The sequence below is a fragment of the Excalfactoria chinensis genome, chromosome 11 (assembly GCF_039878825.1).
Source record: "Excalfactoria chinensis isolate bCotChi1 chromosome 11, bCotChi1.hap2, whole genome shotgun sequence".
In the NCBI taxonomy this organism is placed as follows: domain Eukaryota; kingdom Metazoa; phylum Chordata; class Aves; order Galliformes; family Phasianidae; genus Excalfactoria; species Excalfactoria chinensis.
Window position 1 is genome coordinate 8,602,963 of NC_092835.1, and position 21,553 is coordinate 8,624,515.

The 21,553-nt window shown below is 35.8% G+C and overlaps 1 protein-coding gene across 1 annotated transcript in view; it reads left to right on the top strand.

The window, feature by feature from the left end:
* The window catches only part of LOC140257111 (transcription initiation factor TFIID subunit 4-like), a 126,736-nt gene that overhangs the window by 2,469 nt on the left and 102,714 nt on the right, over nucleotides 1-21,553 (top strand). The window contains exons 2-7 of the mRNA XM_072346133.1: nucleotides 2,433-2,605; nucleotides 9,909-10,046; nucleotides 11,151-11,378; nucleotides 12,145-12,267; nucleotides 13,754-13,843; nucleotides 15,645-15,902. Coding sequence (XP_072202234.1) covers nucleotides 2,433-2,605; nucleotides 9,909-10,046; nucleotides 11,151-11,378; nucleotides 12,145-12,267; nucleotides 13,754-13,843; nucleotides 15,645-15,902 — 1,010 coding nt within the window. The remainder of the gene's footprint in view (nucleotides 1-2,432; nucleotides 2,606-9,908; nucleotides 10,047-11,150; nucleotides 11,379-12,144; nucleotides 12,268-13,753; nucleotides 13,844-15,644; nucleotides 15,903-21,553) is intronic.

The following is a 21,553-nucleotide window of genomic DNA, read 5'->3' on the forward strand; positions in this document are numbered from 1 at the left end:
CTTGAAATCCATTCAATTTGCATTAACAGGAGGATAGCATGTTCTAAGGATAGGAGTAATTCAGAAAATAAATTGCTATTTTTGATTAATTGCTCTTTAAGTTTGTGCGTTGTTATTAATTGATATTGAAGCTCTTGTATTGTGATCTTCTGCCTAATGCAGAAGTTTAGAATGAGTTTATTTTAGCAAGTATTACTAATTAGCATTTAATAACCAGTTCTAGCATTTCATACCGGCTTACGAGTTGGATCTTTTCATGGCTGACAATAAGGAAAAATTAATCTCCATGTTTAACTCAATTCCGAGGATCTGATCACTTCCTACGTGCTGCAAAATAGTTTTCAAGTCCTTAAAGCTGGATTAAAATATAAAATTGCTGCACGGACATCTTTGTGTCTGTAGAAGCAGTTATATCTGCAACTTTTATTCAAACCATGTGGCTCGTGTTGCAATTAATTTGTCCATTCTTTTTTTTTTTTTTTTTTTTTTTTTTTTAATTCAGATTGAATTTTACAAGGTTGGAAAAGTAATTAACAAGACGTGGGGACACGTTTGCGTGGGGACAGGACTAGGGGCAACGGGCTGAAACTCCAGCATAGGAAGTTCCGCACGAATGTGCGCAAGAACTTCTTTACGGTGAGGGTGACGGAGCACTGGAACAGGCTGCCCAGGGAGGTGGTGGAGTCTCCTTCTCTGGAGATATTCAAGACACGCCTGGACGCCTACCTGTGCGACGTGGTGCAGGGAGCCTGCTTTGGCAGGGGGGTTGGACTCGATGATCTCTAGAGGTCCCTTCCAACCCCTATAATTCTGTGATTCTGTGATTCTGTGAAGACAGATGTGAATTGGTGTAGTGCCAGTAGAACGTGTATTTTTTTTAATGTGTGCTAGGCTTTATCCTATAAGGATTTTTATATTAGGTTCACGACACTCAGAGGAATGGTATCTGTTCCACACATTGGGGCAATGTATTAATATTTGTTTGTCCAGAACAGCAGATATCCAACACAGCATCTGCTTGTGGGGTTTCCTACAAACCATTAGGTCTGGTGTCAGAAGGGCTGACGCACCCAGAAAGTCACCGTTTTAAGATTTGTTGTTGAACTCTTCTTTTAAAAGTTCCTCATCAGGCTCTGAGGGAGATGGGATCGTATCCTTTGGATGAGGTCCTCACAGTAGCTCTGTGTGCTTTTTACGTTAAAACTCAGTTCCCACAGCTCTTCAGTTCATAGTGGCAGAAATGTGTTTTGTGTTTGTGGTTTTTGTGAGTTGGTGAGTGAGGGCTTCTATTGCAGCTGCAATTCAGTTGTGTTCATCATGAGACTGATGAACATCATGAGATGGGCTCTGTGTTTCTATGTCAGAAACTGAAATAAAAGTAAAGACTGCTTTGAATTTGGTTACTCATTATAATTGTGCTCAGTATGTTTCAAAATCTATTTACTGAGGTTGTTTGTTTGTTTCCGGGAAGCTAATACTTAGAAGTGAGTATACGTTTTTACCTTCTTTATTTTCCCTTGCAAAGTTATCAAATGTGCAGGAAGAAATCTATACGTACAGATAAGTTGCAAGAACAGTGACTCCTGGCTCTGTTATTAACAGACTGAAAGATTTCCGAGACCCTGAAAGACCTGTCCTTCTTGACAGTACTATATATCCTACTTGCATCTAGGTTAGATTGGAATGTATTCTGAGACTAACTTGAAAATTCTTTTTAGATAATGTATCTGGAGAATGGCTTCTTAGTTCTGACTGATCTAGAAAAAGCACATTATGTGCTTGTAGCGATCTTGAATTAAGTGTAAAGGTCCAGGTGACTCAGGGGCCACCTGAGCCATTGGAAGCTCCTTTTAGACCTGCTGATAGTGGAAAAGAAGGACAGTTACAATAAGGGAAAGTCTGGATGTGTAGAGAGGCTTTTATTTGTGAAACGTATTATGAGAAAACAAAAGTATTTTCATTTTCATCCAGAAAGTACTCTGTTCATTTAAAACAATTCCTTGGGATTTTCCTTAAATTCCCATGCTTCTAGTTGCGTTGGGTCTCTGGGTGTGACAGTGTTTTTTTTTTCACACCCAAACCTCCCAGTACAGTGATGGTAGGTACCGAATAAATTCATGTGTCAGTGCTCAAACATTAACTAGATCTCAAATGTTGTATACTCAGAAATGTGACTTAATGTTTGCATCTACACGTTCCCTAATGCTGTTGTTTTAGTAGAGCTCTCTTGTCATTGTCCCTGGTATGTTCAAACTAAATGTTCTCAGCAACTTGACCGTTGTTATAGTTTACTTTAATGACTATTTCTTTCAACTTTAATTCTCCAAACAGGACAATGCTATTGTTGTTTTTATTCCATATTTCATAGTTATGCAATTCTTTATGATTTGTCATGTTATTCTTTACAGTTATTGTCACTTTATTCCCACTAGGTATGGTCTTGGTGCGCACGGATGCTGGACAACTTGTGATGGTGCCTCAGCAGGCTCTAGCCCAGGCACAAATGCAGGCTCAAGTACAGACACAGGGACAAGGTCCTACCAGCATTTCTCCTCGACTGTCAGTGCCCACAAGCGGCCCAGTTTTTCGCCTAACAACAACTCAGGTATGTCTGGCTTGATTTCACCTTGCTTTTGTGTGTTTCATTCTCCTCTGTCATCTCATACATTATCAGTTCTTTGACAAACATGCTTCTCGCACATGCGCTTTTTTTTTAATTGACAACCAGGAAATACTTATTCAAATACAGTTTCTTTTCAGCACTTTTTTTTTTCTTTTTTTTCTTTTTCTTTTTTTTCATATTTTTTAAAAATTTCAGAAAAATCTACTTTGCAGGTTTTCTTCAACCTTTTTGGGCTGATATTTCATTGGAGGTCAGAAGGCTCAGTCTTAGACAGAAATTAGTTTGGAACATGTGCCACTGACTTAGTAAATGACTTTGTTCCCTCTGTGAGTCACTGTGATATTCCAGTGTGGTGAATGGATTTATGTGATCATTAGATTTTACTAGAAATCAGAAACGAAAAAGCAAAGCACTTTCTATGCCAGAATTCACAGTAATTAAATTTCTGTAATATACTTTATTTGGAAGAAAGATATGATTCCTTTGATTCACTTCTGGATGTGATTGATCTGCACTTAAAGCTTTGTCTATGTTTTGACTACATTTTACTCTATTTTAATATGAATTGACAAGATACTGTGCTTTTCTCCCCCAGACTGTTTCAGTGGAGAGTGTGGAGGTTGTGTATTTATTTATTTTAAATTACTTCGTATACTTTTTTGGTTTAAAATTCTGTAAGGGTGCTGTTCAGCTTCAGACTATGTATGGCCACTGCTTAACTATCTTACTAAGATGTAGGGGCAAACATCTTCAGATGTGTAATGCTGTTGTGCTGTGATAATTACGGACAGAGTGAAAGGTAGTTTTGCCTAAGTTCTTTGTTTATAGAAGAAATAGATAACCCTGAGTGAAATGGGGTGGAAAATATACCTTTATAATTTTTGATTGATTCTTGTGTAGCTTTCTTGAAATATCTTGAATGTGTATTTTCCTGTGTTAATATTTGATTGCTATCCCATTATATGCTTTGTGTTTTACATCTTGTTTGTAGTTTAAAAGATTGTTTAGTTAAAAACTAAAACCAGTGGTAAACTTTTCAGAAGAGAAGGAAGCCAGAATAGAATTGTATAATTGAAAATGAGGTAATCTAAACCATAGAGCAGCCAAGAAAAATGCAAGTTTTAGATGTGAATGTAATAGGAGTAATGTGTAGTTCAACAGAGTGTATCTCAATAAGAACATGAAAGCCTGGAAACATTTGATGAACTTAATGCTGTCAGAAAAAAGGGTAAGCACAGTATTAGATTGACTATTGTAAAAGAACTCTGCAGAAAAGGCAGCTGGTTAATATCTAAATTCGTGATATCTGGAAGGGTAAGAAGATTTGTAAAAATCCTTCAGAGATAAGTATGAGATGCCAGGAAAATAAACACATTGACAAGCCTATATTGATTTCCAGTTGTTTGGTTTTTTTTAAGTAATTTGACACAAAAAAAAATCTGGACAATATTCATTAGTTTGAATGTCTGTCATTGGTTGTTTGCTTTCTTGTTTTGTTCGTTTGCTTTTAAAATAAATGCACCACTTTATTGTTGACTACGACAGAATATATAGCACACACTCTAGGAATGGATTCTGAGATGAGCATACAGTACAAATGCATAACAGATCATGGGGTGGGACTGCACCAAGAATATGACCTCAGTCTGTTAAAATGAGTTAGGTTTAGTTGGTTTGGTTTCATACTGTAAGTTTTTGTGCAACTTTAATTGCTGTGGCTAGCATTCAGAATTAAAATTCAGAGTGGAAACATTCATAGGAAATTACATATTAATAAATAGTTATTTGAGAACATAAGAGGAGTACATCTTTATTGTACATAGAATCTTATGACAAAAATACAGTTCTGCTTGGCTGCATGTGTTCAGTCTTTATTAGAAGACTGGAATTTTATGTGTGCACAACAGATGTTGGGAGCTGATCACATTGGCCTCAGGCAGGTGTTCTCGAGTCATGTGAAGCTGTTAAGATTGTGGAAATAGTGTAATCTGACTTGTTGGGTTTTTCTAAAAATTTAGCTCTGATGATACTGCATGTTCACGTGGTAGAGATGCTAAAAATCTGAGGGAGGTAGTTCTAGTATTAGGATGATGTTGTTATTTTTTACAGAATTCTGACCAGCTAGATAACCTGCAGAGCATTATAGATATCTCTTTATACGTATTGGTGTTAATTAACAGCTCGAGAATAGAGGCCAGCAAAGCCCTAGGAATGGTAAACGCCTCACAGCATACAATAATTTGGGTATTTTTAAGGTGGTGAGATTCGAGTCATGATATTGTAGCCAGTCAGGATTCATCTTCTTCAAGAGACCTTTGTGCCTCTAAAACTGAAAGCTCTGTGAATCTCTTTCCTCTCAATAAATAAATAAATAAATAAATAAGAAATGTTTTAGGTGTTCTTAAATGGAATTGACTTAATCAATTGATACAGCTATATACAGCTATGCAGGCTCTAGGCTGCTTCTTTAGCCTGGTAATATATCAAGATTTTCTTCCTGTATCCCAGGACCACTCACTGTTTGATAAATCTTCTCCCAATTGTTTGGGAGGGAAAATTCCTGTGACTTCAGCAGCTGTGCTTATGTCCAGGACGGTCTATGAGGAAAGAGCCAACTTTCTGTAGGAGCAGCAGAAGAAAGCATAGTTTAATTTCCCTCAGGATTTAGCGTATGAGCTTAGCGTAACTCTTTCCTTTGATTAAAAAACAAGTGTGTGTTGCCTTGCTGAAGGGTCAGAGCTCAAATATCTCCATATAAGAATATTTTCTTCCCTGGGTAGAAAAGTATGGATTGTGATTGCAGTGTCAAACAGAAAAGTTCAGGAAAATTGAGACATGCGAATTCCCATTCATCCTACAGTAACCTCTTCTTTAACTATGCAGCGAGTTACAGACTCTGTGTGATAAATGCACAAAGATAAAAGCTTCATCTAGACCAGGCGCAATAGTACTGCAATTACTGCCGCACTGCAAACTGAAATTGAGTGTTTCTTTCCTTTGGGGTGCTTGGCTTTCCTATTCAAATTACTTCTTTTGATTACAGTTAAAAATGAGAATGGATGAATCAAATAAGCAAGTACCTTGTGGGAGAGGCCTCAATTCTGGTTAGTTTAGTGCATAGCTTAAAGGCTGTAGAGTATGGGAGCATCACAAAAGAATGTGCAATATTTGACGGGCAGTCAGAAGTAGTGGAATGGACTTGGTGTGAAGAATCAGCATTTGAAAATAACAGAATAGTGCAGAGAAAGCAGTTGTAGAGACAAGTACCTGTAATGTGAAGGTGTGTGTAATATTTCAGTGATCTTCTAAATTTGTGTGTGGTTTCTTTAAGTAAAATATGAAAGAAAGGCTTGAATATGTACAATTGTATATTAAAATAATTTCAGTTCAGATCAATAATAAGGTTGTAGAAGGCTGTAGATGACTGAGAGGGGTGTTCACTACAGCTAACTACAATTCTTTTTTCTTTCTTTTTTTTTTTTTTTTTTTTTTTTTTTTTTAAAGGGAGATTATATGTCCAAATATTCAGATATAGAAGAAGAAAACATTTTTCAGTTTAGGAATACAATTCCTCTTCTCCATGTAGCTAACAGGATCTTATCTTTTTAAAATGTTCCGTGTTCTATCAGGAGGAACTTACTCTTAGGAAGGATTATTATGAACTTTTGTTGATTTAAGAAGTTACACTGTGAGTACTTTCTCACTGATAATGCTTGTTTGAAAAAAACATTTAACAAAATAATAAATTTATAGTGAATATTGGTTTGAAATAACAGTGCGTAATTTTCTTTGTTTTTTATTTTATTTCTACACATTTAATTTAGTTCCTTTTTTTTTGATCAATATTTTTTTTTTTTCTGCATATTAAATCATTAACATTGGCAAAACTGTACATGCTGTACAACCTCAGAACAGAATGCTTTAAGAATGATCTGTTATTTGATGGAACTTCAGTTATCTTAGAAAAAAAATTGTTCTGGAGTCTCCTGTAAGTAGATCAATAAGGCACAAGTTGACTTGCATCACCGTATACTTCAGAGATGAAGACTTTTGGAATTATTATTTAATTTGTTTTACACATCTGCCTCCATATCGTGTTTGGAAGCCTGTGCTTGCAAAATTATGAAAAATGGGTAGGTGCTGCCATCTAGTTTTTCTCTGGTGAGCTTCTTTTGTTTATCTGCGCTTCTCATTTGTGCAGTTGATGGCTTTTCATGCTTCTGACGTGACACATACTTGTTTGCTGGTTTTCAGGACTGTAATACCCTGTTAGTTTTACTTTCATAACCTAAAAGGAGAAGCATAAATTTTTCAATTGAAATTATTTGAATTTAGTTACAAAATTAAAGTGCTTCTGGACAGCAAGAAGAAAGAAGTGAGCATCATACAGAGGAGAGCGGTGTTAAGCAGCAGCTTGGCCTTTGCCATCATGAGGTCTCAAATTATTGATGTTTGAGAAGCTCTTCTCCCTAAAGCTGAGCCTATCAAGTCTGAGATAGTTCTGATGATACACTTTGACTTTATTTGTAATTCTCTTGTTTTATAATTTTGACATTTTTTTTCTGGTTTGTGTATTTATTTTTCCTGTGTTTCACATCCATCCTGCTTTCCCGATAAATGCTTGTTTTACTTCTAAATAAATTGTTAGCAAATTGTGAAATTTTTGTTGTTTCCTGAAGTTCATTAACTTTATTATCAAATTAAATATCCCATAGTATTTTTGTATAGACAGTTTTGAGGCTGGTTCCTCTCATACAGTATTCTGGAAAAGGCATCTGTGTTAGCAGGGCAGGTAGGTTGAAATGCCAACATCTTGGCTGTGCTCCAACCACAGAACCATTTTCCTTTCCATGCATTCTGCTGTTTACCCTTCATAGTGTTAACTTATAATTTTTCAGCTTCTTAAAGTATCATGCCTACTCCCAAACATTAGTAGAATTAAAATTAAGCTTGCAAAGATTAGGAAGTGCTGACTTCCTGAGCAATGTAGTAGTGGGTCCCATGTGTGTGTGCGCTTTACCATTATCATGTTACTATTTTTCTTAATTCCTAAGATGGGTAGGTTCAACAACCTTGTGCAGAATTATGTGCCATTTCTTCCTCAGCTGTTCAGTGGATTGCTTCAAGCTCATTTGCTGCTTAGTTTCTAAGCATCTTTTTGAAGTAGGTATTAATAACTAAACAGGGTTTCTTCTGCAGTGCTTACCCTTTCAGTAACTTTCCCAACAATACGGTCGAGGGGATTATTAGCCTCTTTTTATAAGTAGAAAATGAAGTTATTAAGTGAACAATTAAATATAATGTTTAACTTTTTGTGTTTTGACTTCACTGTCCTCAGTTGCAGCCATGACCATATCGAGTCACTATAACTCCACTTTTCAAGTTGCACACTCCTAAGTGTATGGCATAGGAGTATTCATATTAGGTTATCTGTATTTGCATGCAATAGAATAATTGTGCAGCAGCACAAACACTGTGCCATTGAGGCAGGAGTAGAATATAACCTTAGGGCCAAAATTTACATACCTTTACCCACCAGATTCTTTGGTTTGCTATCTGAAGTATTCTCAAGTGTCCCTGTGGAGATCTGTAGTGGAGTATTCATTCACGTCCTGTTTTCTTTGCATGATAATTCACAGGTGCAGTGGAAAAGCCTCTTAAACATTACATTTATATATTTAGGAAATGCAAAATACATGATGCATCTGTTCAAAAATAATACACTACATTTGAAAATACATCCCTTCCTTGGTCTTTGTTAGTAATTTTGGAGTTTAATTACTCTTGTACCAAACCTTAGCTGTTGTTACTTAAAGATCATTCCAAAATCTTCTGTGTTCCTGTAGGAGCTCGATACATTGGTTTATGATTTTCTTATACAGCACTGATAGTTATTTTGGTGTTTTTTTTCCCCATGTATTTCTGTTGACTTATTTACAGTTTTCCCTTCGTAGAAAAGGCAGCTGATAGCTTCTAAATCCTAATTATTTTACTAGATCTTGATGTGTTTGTGTTGGGAGTTCTTACAGTGTCTTCTGGCAACTCATGGTTGTCATTTTAATACAATTTTCATGATGCTTGGAAATAACCTAGGGGAGATTCTGATGTTTCTGATCCACTCAATTCTCATTTGACTTTTTAATATGTTTGAGATTTGGAACCATGGTAGTAATAAGTTGCATTAATTTCTTTGCAGTTCTTTGGTAGTAAGGCTTTTTCTTCATGTCCAACTCATTAATAGATTTTACTGAAACTTTGTATCAAAAGCTGTTGTCGCCAGTGATTTTTAAAATAGGATGCATTCAGGCTTAACACTGCGCAGCTCACTCACGTGGTCTGGCACAGTGGAGTATTGTGTATGGAATGTGCTGCACACTTAGTTGGATAACACAATTATGATACTGAAGTTTCATGTTTTAATTATATGCAATTTTTTTCCCCAGAGCATATTCTTATGATGAATTGAGAACATTTACTAATTGAGGAAAATTCTGTGGCTAGTAATCTGAGCTATGTAGAGTTCTGACTGCAGATCCTTCTTGGAGCTGAGTGATGTCAGAAGTTTGCTTGGTTATCTCCCTCCTTTGTAAATCCCCACTTCTGTAAGCAGTCACTGACCAGAAGGGTGCTGGCAGCATAGGGATTTTTAGCTCAGAAACTGATCATAAGCAAATGAACAGGATATGCAGTATTCATATTCATAAATGCAAGCATTCTTCATGTACATATAGTTTCATATGAGCAGTGAAATTGAAGCTAGTGGTCTTCTGTACAATTGAGAAAAGAAATATGGCATTTTAAATCCTAAGAAGCATTTATGATAATGCTTCTATAGAGACAGACAGTTCTACCTATTTGTGATGATGCTGTTTATTACCTCAGCATGAAAGATATCCTAACTCAAGAGAAAAAAATCTTGAGAACTATCCAAACAAACAAAGCAAAACAGAGACAGACAAAAAAAAAAAAAAAAAGTTGCATTTTTTTTTCTTCAGATGTCAGGTAGATTTTAAAAATTGATTTATTCCCCAAGTACGGAAGTTAGATATCCAGTAGCTGGTGTTGCTGGACTGATTGGTGTATTCATCTGGAAAATAAATATATTTTTGCTGCCCAAACTTTGTCCCAGTCTTAATTTTCTTTGAGAAAAATTCATAGAAAAAGTAAGTGTATACAAAAAGAACCAGTATGTGTCCTGCGAATTAGAAACTCGCATGTTGATGTATAATTACATATAAGTACTACATATAATTAATAATTAATTTGCTTACTTTTCCTTTATTAGCAACCAACTTCTGTAGCCACATCTACTGTCCGCCTTGGACTTCCAGTGCAAGCCAAAGTTGTTCAGGCAACTGCGACACCTGTTAGTGCTCCAGCTGCTGCGACTCTGCCAGGAGGTTCTATTCTTTCACATACCACAGTAAGTACTGAGAATATAAAAAGCAAAAGATGGAGGAAGAAGTTTTTGTTTATAGTCATTTGGTTTTCCTAATGTGAATTTTAATGAGAAATGTTAATCCATTTAATTTTATCACAAGCATAAAAATCAGTTATGAATTGATGGACTGTCTGTTTTATGCTGGTGTTGGATGATAGGCTATATTTTATTTGGTGTTGTTTCCTAGCTAATTGGAAATAATGAGTATTAAAGTAAAAAATCAGTTTGGCTCGTTAACATTATTTCAGTGATGGACACATAGCACTAGGTTTGTCCCCTGTCAAGAACTGTGGTGTCTGCGGCTGCATGGTCGTCAGTGCCACAGTTCCTGGGTCAGCTTGTTCTGTGTTTGTGCCAAAACTCTGCAGGTAGTTTGGATCAAGAAGTCCTAGTAGCAGCATGCTGTGCCACCTGGCTGAGCTCTCCAGTTTCTGCAGTGCCATTTGGTGTGTCTGTTTGAGACTTTGGCACTGGGAAGGGTGGCATATTTAGTCAGATCATGTCAGTGCTGAACGGGACTGAGTGTGTGTATGTGGTTCCCTGTTCAGTCTGATAAACTTTCCAGCTTTCTGAGATTGAGGAGTGTGCAGCAGGATCTTTACAGCTATTTATATATTTATATATTAATATTATAGCCCAGCTATGTTAAAGACAGTTTGCAAAGCCTGTTTGCAAAGGCTAAAGCACATGTGCAGCCCTTGGGCTCAAATTAGGTTGTGAAACTGTGTTATGTGTTTGTGTAATCTGGGTCTGGGCTGTAACTGTGGTATAGAGCATTGTAAACCTGATGACATGACAACAGATCACTGGGAATTATCTTGCTTATGTTAAGGGAAAATCTACAAAAAGTTGAATAAAAGAAATAATATCAGAACAATCATCTTAAAGGACTGGGTATTAACAACTCATTTTTAATTGTACATTGATTTTTGTGGATAACAAAATTAGTGTTATGATAAATAAATGTTTTTATTTTGTCAGTGAAGGTGTACTTGAAATAAATCTTCTTGTCAGACTTCTAAGAACTTTGTGGTTGGGTGAAAGATTTAAAAGAATGATCTGTTTTCCAACATAAAACACTCATAGGTGTCAGTAGCTACAACAAATGCTCAAAATTTATTCAAGACTACAGTATCAACGGGAACACCAACATCTCAACAGCCTGCAGTAATTACTGGTGGACAAACCCAAGCTGCAGCACAAAACCAGAGTCAGCCTCGGCTCCCGCTTCCACCTCATACAACAGCACAAGTGCCAGCACAGCCCCAAGTCATACCAAGCTCTCCTGTACCTGGAACTACAGTTGTATCACAGGTAAGTATTAAAATATTGGTGGCCCTGCTAGGCAGGGGGGTTGGAACTACATGATCCTTGAGGTCCCTTCCAACCCGGGTCATTCTGTGATTCTATGATTCTATGATACTCATTTCAGTTAAGTGGGATGCAAATTCTGAGAGTGGCTGGTTTTCTCCATCTTGCCATATATTCATAAATAAGTGAACATCTATGGTTAAGCTGGAGTGCCATGTTTCTGGTTTGCAGAGTCCTAGGACCAAATTACGACATATAGAAATATCTTGAAAAATAAGAGAATCTGATCTTATGCTGTTGAAAAACATTGGATATGGTAGAATTTGAATGATTTCTAATTTGATTTTGTTGTTGCTGCTTTGTACAATTGAATCAATAATTTAACAAATTAGGGTAATTTAGGGAATGCTTTACACTGTGCATTCCAAAGGAGAATGCATCTGTAACAAATTGTTATGTTAGTTCTTGCATTTATAGTTACTTCTATCAAGTCAGACTGTAAGATAGGTAATATTTCTTTCACTGACTTCTGTTAGTCATTGTGAAGTATGATGTTAAATAATAAACATTTAAAATAAGCTAAATAAGAAACAAAGAAAATGTCAGGTAACTGACAGCAATAGTAATATAGCTGCTGTTATACATGCAATATCTCCTGCTTGAATTGGAACAATTTAATCATTTTCTCTGTTTATGGTGATTGGAATTTACAGGGATCATACTTGGAAAATAGCGTGTGTCTGATTTTAATTTTCTTTGTCTTTTGCAGGAAATGCAGGAGAATGTGAAAAAATGCAAAAACTTTTTAGCTACTCTTATAAAGCTTGCTTCTCATAATTCACCTTCTCCAGAAACGTCCCGCAATGTGAAAGCTCTGGTTCAGGATTTGTTGGTAAATATTTAGTTACCTTTCACTAATGTTAATTATCCATTAAATTCATTGTTTATGCATGAGTAACGTATGCTGAAAACTGTTGCTGTAATATAGGGAAAGGAGTTGAGCTGCATCAAAATGCAGATATTCTGTTATTCTGTATATTTCAAAAATCTGATAAGGTAGACTTTCTCTTATATTCCGAAAGGGGAAATTCAACAGAATATTTAGTATGGATTAATCAAAAATCTTGTTTTGATAGATAATTCTTTGGTCTGTGTGGAAAATTTAGGTTAAAAAAAAAATATATATATATATTTTTTTTTTTTCCTTGAGGATTCATTAAGTTTGCCTCCAAACCATGACCTTTTCTGAAAAAGGTAAAAAGCTGATTAATGTTTTAACCACAATATGAATGTAGAAATCTGCACAATGTGATTGAGAGTTTCAAGAACAGAAGGAAAAGTACTGTGCTAATCTACAGAGTCTAAGCAGTTCTCCAGGTAGATGCCCCTGTATAGAGCCTTAACATTGAGTGAATTTCTAGAGGAAAAGCCATCTTTCACCTGAACAGAATCCTTGAGCTTGGAAAAAAGGTTAACTAGAGTAGTCTTCAGTGCACCAGATAGTTCAGAGTTATATAAATGCACTGCAAACAGTTGGACAAATGGTCAAATTTCTTAAATGGTATCAATCTTCAAAGAATTTGCACTTGAAAGTAGTTGATAACTATTTCTTTGAATTCATTGACAGAAACCTGTATAGTTTAAACAACTCTTAAAACATTTCAGGTAGGAATGATTAGGCAATAAGATTCTATGGTTCCAGTAAAAACTCATTCTAAGTTTTCCATGGAACTAAGAAACAGTAACTAAATAAAGATAGCTACTTAGTGTGTCTTGTAATAATTGAGCACGTATATATGAAAGATATTTATTTAATGGATGTTGTTCTGGTTTGTTTCTTTTTCTCTGTCTGTCTAACAACCTGATTGTACTGGAAGTGTCTGAAAAATATATCTGGATTATACAGTTCTCCTGTATTTACTACTTAGTAAACTAGTGTATATATGTATAATATAATCCATATATTTATAAGCTTACATTTTATGAATATATGTATGTGTAGGTGAATGTTTTTATGTATGTGTACTTTTAATATATGCATATATGTATACATATATTCCATTAATTTAAACCGGACCTTTATAACTGTCTTTGGAATCAAGTAAAGCTGTTTTCTTATTATAAGATCTGGCATATTTTGTAATCACCTGTCACTCTACTTCAACAACCTCTGTTTGGATTAATATTTTTTTAAAAGAAATCAAGAATCAAGTAAATATGTGTGTGTATGTAAATACATATGTATACCACATGTGGACATTTTTACATATGTGAACTTGTTCTCACTATCTGAAAAAACAACTGAACAACAAAACTGAATTGTTGACAGTTTTTGATTGCTGTTTTTTTTTTCTCCTTTTTTCTTTTTTTTCTCCAAGGATGCAAAGATTGATCCAGAAGAATTTACAGGCCGCCTTCAATCAGAACTCAAATCATCTCCTCAGCCATATCTTGTACCTTTCCTTAAGGTAATGCGAATATTGTTTAGATGAATTTATTTCAGTGGAAATGTTAGTACTTTGAGTTTTAGAGAATGTTTTTTAAGTGGAATTAATTTCACCTGTCTAAAGCAGGAGTAGTCAACATTTACTTTGAGGTGAGGGTTTCTACTGAAATCTGCTCAGCTGAAACTTATGCAGTACTCACCTCTGTCAGGCCAGCCAGGTGCTGCTTATTCCCTTCCTGACTGGGAGCCTTGGCTATGTACCCCAGTTAGCTGCACCCAGCAGGCTGAGAGAACGGTAAGAAAGAGGGAGATCTTCTGTTTGAAACCCTGGTTTAGGTTTAGGCAAAATTTATGTGTGGTCCAGAGCTGATCTGGAGCTTACTGCTTGAGTAGCCTTGAACTAGAACAATTTATTAACCAGATTTGTTTATAAAAGTTGTTACAGCTTTGTTTAGAAATGATATGATGTTTATTCTGTAGTGTTTCTTTACTGTTAAAATGTGTCAAGCTTTCTGTGTAGTCCATTTCTGTAAAGCACACCATTTCCACTGGAAGAATTACAAGGTCTGTGGAATGCTTCAAATTCTCCATATTCTTTATTGTAATCTTTGAGATATTTAGAACTTTCAATTCATGTGCAATTGTGATGATGAAAAACTGAACTGCATAATACCATGGAAATAACCGATAAGCTGATTCTGCCTGTGATCTGGAACTCTTCATATAGAAATTCTAATGAGTTTCCAAACAGATTTATTGATCCTACAGGAGGGGTAAATTTAACTTCTGTTTTTTTTTCCTACATTACCTAAAATAGCTTCCCTATGCAAGATTAGACACGTGCAAACCATGCTTAATTATGCTGTAACAAATCTGCAGCTATTGTTTTGAAAGCATTTTTCTTCTCATCCAAAAATTCTCAGTTTAGCGAAGATTTCCTCTTTTTTTCTTCTCTTTTCATCTTTTGTTCAGAACTGTCTCCTATTGCTTTTTGTTTTTTCTTTTTCAAGTTATCATTAACCCTTTTTTCTTTCTTGCTCTTATTCTACAGTCACTTTAGCTTGAACACAAGTTTTAACTTGTTTCTTTTGCTTGAAGTCCTTTCTTGGCACCAAACGTTAAATTTTAAATAAATATTAGAAATTTAGAAAGGGCTATAGCTTGAGTTAAACACTCGTGTTCTACAGCTGCCTGAGGGAGAGCACTTCAAAAGAACACTACTACCACTTAAATAGTAAAAAGTTTATTCATGAAGGTACGGTATAGCCTTTTGGAACTGTATTTTTTGGTTGAACTGGTCTGAACATGTAAAGCACACTTTTCTAATGCAGTCAGAATACGTTAGATCAGTAGTAATACAGTAAACAACTATTGCTGCAGGGGAACAACAGTTCAATCATCATGTTCTAGATACTGGAGGCATGTCAGGAGAAGTAAATTGGTACAGCTTACTTCTAGCATTCACTAGGTTGTTCTTACTGTTCTGCCTTTTCTCTTTCAATTTTTTGCCCTTCCAGAGACCCAGGCTACAAGTTCTAGATGATCTTAACTTGGGGAGGAGGATTATATTTTACCATGATAGTGGAATTAGGGCATGTCAGTGTCTGCAGAGTTGCTAAATACAAATTGAAAGCTTACTGAAATTATAAACTGAGCTTTCCCTCATATGTGTTCAGTATATTTTCTTTTTCATGCTAAAGTTGTTTGTACCATTGGAAATAAAGATATAACCTTTTAGTTAGGTTTACAGCAAATTTCAGAAGATTTTATTTCAGGCAACCTGGTAAATTTGATATTTCATGAACTTTTTTTTCTGTTTTTAGAAAAGTCTACCTGCATTGAGACAATCATTACTGAATAGCCAACATTCAGTTTTGCAAGGACAGCCGTCTCAGCAGTCGCTTCAACCAACCAAGTTATCACAAGTTATACCTCAATCTGCCTCTGGAAGTATTTCCTCCATTGTCACGACGCAGACAATAGGAATAAGGCAACCAAACAACATTTGCACAGTCTCTGTATCAAATACAGTGCAGCCTCCTCAGGTTAAGGTGGTACAGTCAAATCAGAGTTCTCAACTGGTAGGTACTGTTGTATACAGACTAAATAGCAGTTTTTAGTGTTATTTTTATTTCAATTAGTTTGGGAAATACTTTCTATATCAAGTTCTCTGATGTGCAGTAGCAGTTCATTTTACGGTTGTTTACATACATGCTGAACCATTAATTTAGATTGCATTATTAACATATCTTAAATTTAAGAAAAGCTTGTGTGGCCTTTTTTTCTGAAATATGGCTGTTATATGATCACAGTAGAATTTGAATTAATTACAGATGTAGAGCAGAAAACTTAATAAGATTATAGGTAAGAGTATAATTTTAGATATATTGCTTTTCTTCCTTTAGAACATTAAAATTTGCTAACTCATTTTCAACTATTCTGTATGTAGTTATAAAATTTTGTATCAGTGTGTTTTGTTTTCTGTACTTCATTTACTGAAACGTACTCTGCAGGTTGGAGTTCTACATGATAAGATTTGTTAATTGCAGAGGTATTACCAACAGGGCAAAGCATACTCAGTTATTGAGAGGATGATGAGTTTGTCTTGTTGCTTAAGATCCTTTGAGTGTGTGTACACTTGCAATTAAAACATGTTTGGAATTTTTATGAAGACTCTGAGTGCTTAAGGCATCATCATCCTTCTAAACAAAGATGTAGAATTTTGGTCTGCAGTTTCTATGTATAGGTGTGTGAACTACTTGGCTTAGGTTTCAAAATTAAATGAGCGAGTTCCAGAAAGTGTGTTGAGCTGGAACAGTTCATATTATCTAGATTCAGAAGTGCAGGTATGATGTTGTAACACCTTCTATCCTTGAATTTATAGGCTCTATAAATGTAATAGGTTTTAGGAGGCATGGAGGGAGAATGTTTATTATTATTTTTAATTAAAAGTGGCAGTACACAGTTTGAAAACGCGGGTCTTTCAAACCTTACACCTGGCAGTTAAATTACTAAATTGAAATTGAAATTAATATAATTTTACCAGCCTTCTGTGAGCAGAGTTTTAAGGTGTAAGAACATCTGACTTGGTTTTTAGACACCCTACTTCAGCTTTTGTAGTACACAGAGGATGTGGATGTTTTACACCTTTACTTGACTGCTTTCCATTCAGCCATGTGATTTTCTTTTCTGGGATGTTTTCACTCCACCTCTTCTGGACTGTTTTATTATTTAGAGAAGTGTTTCTTAGACTTTTTTTAGCTCCTGCTTGTCTACATCTTGTAAGACTGAATTGACAGTAGCATTTGTTCTTCAAGGCAGGGGAAATGTAACTGGTTTTGATTACAGGCAGTCAGTGTACAAATTAGTGTCTGACCTGCAGAAAGCAAATTTCTGACAGCAGCTACTAGGTTCCTTACAGGTATAAATGCTTGTGGCCACTACATTTGGTCTGCTCTCACATCACAATCTGAGGGCAAAGCCACTGTCACCTAGCACTACTTTTTCAGTGTTCTGCAACCCACTCTGAGCACTCCTGTGACCGTTGGGCAGGCTACATTCCACCTGTGAGAAACACTGATGTAGAACAAAGAGCAGTTCAAAGATTTTCTCTTATGATAAGTAAGCTCTTCTGGAATATTTTCTGGATGGAATAAATCCAAATTCATTCAGGTCTTAACATTCACATATGTTCTCCCTCTCAGACGTGCCCGTGCATATAGAAAACAAGCAATCGTGACATTATTTGGTGTAGAGACTAACCATGTGAAGAGCTGCTTTGTCATTTGACGAACATATGCAACATGAGGGAAATGACAGCTGCATTGAAGAGACTGGTCTGGTGGGCAAACGAAATTTTCAGTCTGTAGGGAGCTGATAAATCTAGAGATAAATTTTAATCATACTGGATACGTGAGGTGACATCTCTGTTTTCAGGTGGCAAACTGGAGCAAAATTATCCTTAATAGTTCTAGAAAATATTTAATGGAGAATGAATACATAAATGAAAATTTGTTGGCTTTATTGTAAAATAAAGCTGTATTTTGGCTTCTGTATTTGTTTTTAATTTATCAGTTACAAAACTGATTAATAGAACCAAACATTACGTTAATCAAACACTTTTTAATGTCCCTCAGATTAGTACTGTACAGACAAAAGCAGCATCAAATAATAGGAGATACTGAATAAAAAATCCTACATTCCACAACAGCCATCGTCTCATGTGCCAAGCAGACAACCCAACATCATCTCATATCATGCTAATAGTTGTTTGTAAGTATTGACTTTTTTTGTAGTGATAGTGATAACGCTCTTCACACTTCTTAGTGCTTCCCAAAATCAGAGCACAGCAAAGAACTCCTGGCAATCTTGCCTGGAACTTTTCCGGAAGAGGAAGATTACAGCTGGCTTGCCTGAGGGCAGCCAGCACTGATGAAGGAAACTGGCTGAGCTCCAGACTCTCCAAGCCTGAAGCTCAATGGAGAAAGTTCCAGCTGGCTATGCAGACTGTCCAGCTGCAGAAGGGCAAGCCTGTTTTGGAATACAGATCTCTCAAACCAGCCAGTTACAGTATCCATTTTCATCTTAAAACATGGATAATTTGTTAGCTGTTCATTTCTTTTGACTTTTCTGTTTTACAAAGGGGTCAGTATTAGGCAATAATCCACAACACTTTTGGGAAGATACAATATTAATCTTTATCACTGCATGCATTGAGTCTTTCAGAGCACCTCATCTTATACTGTTTGAATTACATTAGTCAGAATGATGTTCTTTAAAAGCATTACAGTAGGAGAATGCTCTTCTCTAAAGAATGTTCTTCTTTAAAGTCAGTGAAATACTGTCCTTCTGCATTCAGTAGTGATCGAGTTACTCCATCTCTTAGCATTTTTGGAAAAATCAGTCAGAAGTTATTCTGATTTGTTTTTGCAAGATTTTGCTTTTTTAAAACAAAACAAACACAAAGAATGTTAAATTGATGGGAAAGCAGAATTTTTCCAGGAAAGCAATATGAAATGTATAAGAAGGCATTCCAGCAAAACTGAGACATTTGAGGGTAAAGCTGCATTGTCTTCACATGTTATTCATTGCTAATGAAGCATCCCTGCTGATAATTTAGATAGAAATTAGTGTAAGACAAAGAGCATGTCTGTACAATTCAGCAGTGGGACTAAGATGTGTGAGCTGTTACTGTCCTGATTTGGTGTACATATAGTGAACCTAGTACTGTGTAAGATACTGAGATGTTAAATCATAGTCATCTTCACTTCATGTTGTATATAAGTTCTGTCTGTAGGGCCAGTTCATGTGGCTTGTGGCTCTTCTAATGTGGTGATACTTCTTCCAGTGTGGTTTCTCACAACTAGAGACTTCTCTGTGTACTGCTCAGCTTGCAATTTAGATTGCACTAAAGGAGACTTGATCATTAAAATCTGTAGTGCTGACACAGATGAATGAGAGGATTGTATTTTTCTGTCTTGTAAGGTGTGCATCCTTTTCTAAAACTATGACAAATCTGTGTTGTATAAGAGATAGGCAATTCTATTAGAAATGGTAGCTACTACCAGCTGGGGAAATGTGGATAAGTCTTGGGCTAATATTTTATTGATGAGACACTAATGAGATAAGCCAGCAATCAATTTCTGTAATTGTTCTAAGTGCAATGTTCAAAGTTTCTCTAAATTGTCATCCTCAGTAGGCAAAAGCTCTTCATATGCTGATATATGCAGACATTGCCTGCCTAAGTCTAGGTGTTATTGTGATTTCTGTGAATGATAAAGGTTGTTTTTAGTTATTAGAAGTGTTGAAGCTGTAAGTAGATTGAATAATGGAGACTGATTTGCACCTTACATGTTGTGCTGTTACAGTGTTACAAGAAATATTTCTGGAGGTTGAAGCCACTTACTGAATTTATATGATAAAAAAACCCAAAGAAACTTGAACTGATTCATCTTAAAACAAATTTAATTAGATAATCTGATTACATAAACTAACCTATAGACTGTGCAGGTCTAGTTGGAGTCTTTTAGAAGATAAGATAGAGCAACCGAGTATGCAAATAAAATACAGTGGCAGAATAAGCATCATGTTATGTGGGGATACTGTGCTTTGTTTTAAGTCTCTGCTGAAGCCTTTCTGTCATCAGAATTGTGCTTCTAGGGGAGTGTAATTTGTACATTTCTTCAGTGACTCACAAGAAATGATTTTGTTCTTGTCTTATGTACAAGGTGTCTTAGAAACTGAAGAGTAGAAGTTGCCTATTTGGATAAAAGAAGTAGTTTATATTAATGAACTAATAAATACCTAGTTGCAAGCTTTGAGTTGGTGTACAAGAAAATTTATATAAAAATGTGTGATCTTCAGTCGGATCAAAACCTATAGTTTGAAAGTTGTATGCCTGCTTGAAATACAGTTTAGTGACTTCTTAGTAGGTTGCTCTGAAAGTAATGCCTGCTAATTTCCATGGAAACTGCAATGGATTCAAAGAGCACAGTAACAATGTTACAGCAAATTCTCATCTACAAACCACTGTTATTCCATGTAGTCACCTTCATCAGCTGTGTGTTTTCACCAGCAGTGATCAAGAACCTGCATGTAGTGCTTCTAAAAATCTGCACCGATGGAGGTGACCCACTGTCACTGTTGCCACTGCTGAAACGCATCACCCACCACCTCACTGTGCTCATGTCCACTGTTTGGGCTCCATAAATGTTCAGCAAATGTCAGTGAGTGTTGGTGGATTCCACTTTTTGTGCATGGAGAAATTCAATATTGGTGGAAAGGCTCAGTAACTAATGCCACACCAGCATCCACCTCTGCCATCATGGGCCAACATTACTTTCAGAACAGCCCTCCTACACTGGGGAGCAGGTCGGACAAGTGTCACAATGGCTTTTGTTTACTTCATTACTGATTTGAAAACTCAATAAGGCAGCATTGTCATCTTTACATAAGAAATCTTATGCTCCTTCAAAAAGTAATATTTTTATTCTATTTTTCTCTGGGAGGAAAGCGGTAATCATGTATGTGTAAATTTTGAGGCACTGTTGAAAAATTCTTTTACTATTACAGCATGTTCAGTAATGGTAAGTATGAATTCTAGGCCCATGAAAGCATGAACATTCTAAGTTAATGCTGCCAGATTACATGATAGCTGAGGTTTGATATGACATTTATCTTCAGGAGCGAGGAGACTGATAAATCACAAGTGGCATAGCCACAAGTGAGTTAGCAAGTGTTTACTCATGAGTGAAGATGTATGTCATATCAGTCCATAGTCATTCTGCATTTTGAATGAGTAGCTTACTTGTTTCTTCCTTCCACAGTAGGTTTTGTGTTATTAATTGAAAGAAAAAATGTTCAGTATAGAACATACTTTTGAAATTTGTTTCTGTTTAGTTCTTTGCAGAAGCTTCTGTTTCCTTTGTTGTTGGTTTTTATTGCTATGCTGCATGCTTAAGCTTTTGGATCAGATGCTTCTGTTGTGAAGTGTTGCTTTGTGTAAATCAGATGAGACTAATATTGCAATTCCAGTCAAGATACACACAGCATGTCAGTGTGGCCATATGCATCTGCAAAGAAGCACCTGGATTGTTGACATCTGCAAAATTCCTTCCCTTGAAACCTTTAATAGAGTGAGCTGTAATCTGATTGTTTTAAAGGATTTTTCTTTTTAATGGTTTGCATGTAATAGCATTCATTTCTATTTGGTATCTCTCTTGTAGATATAAGG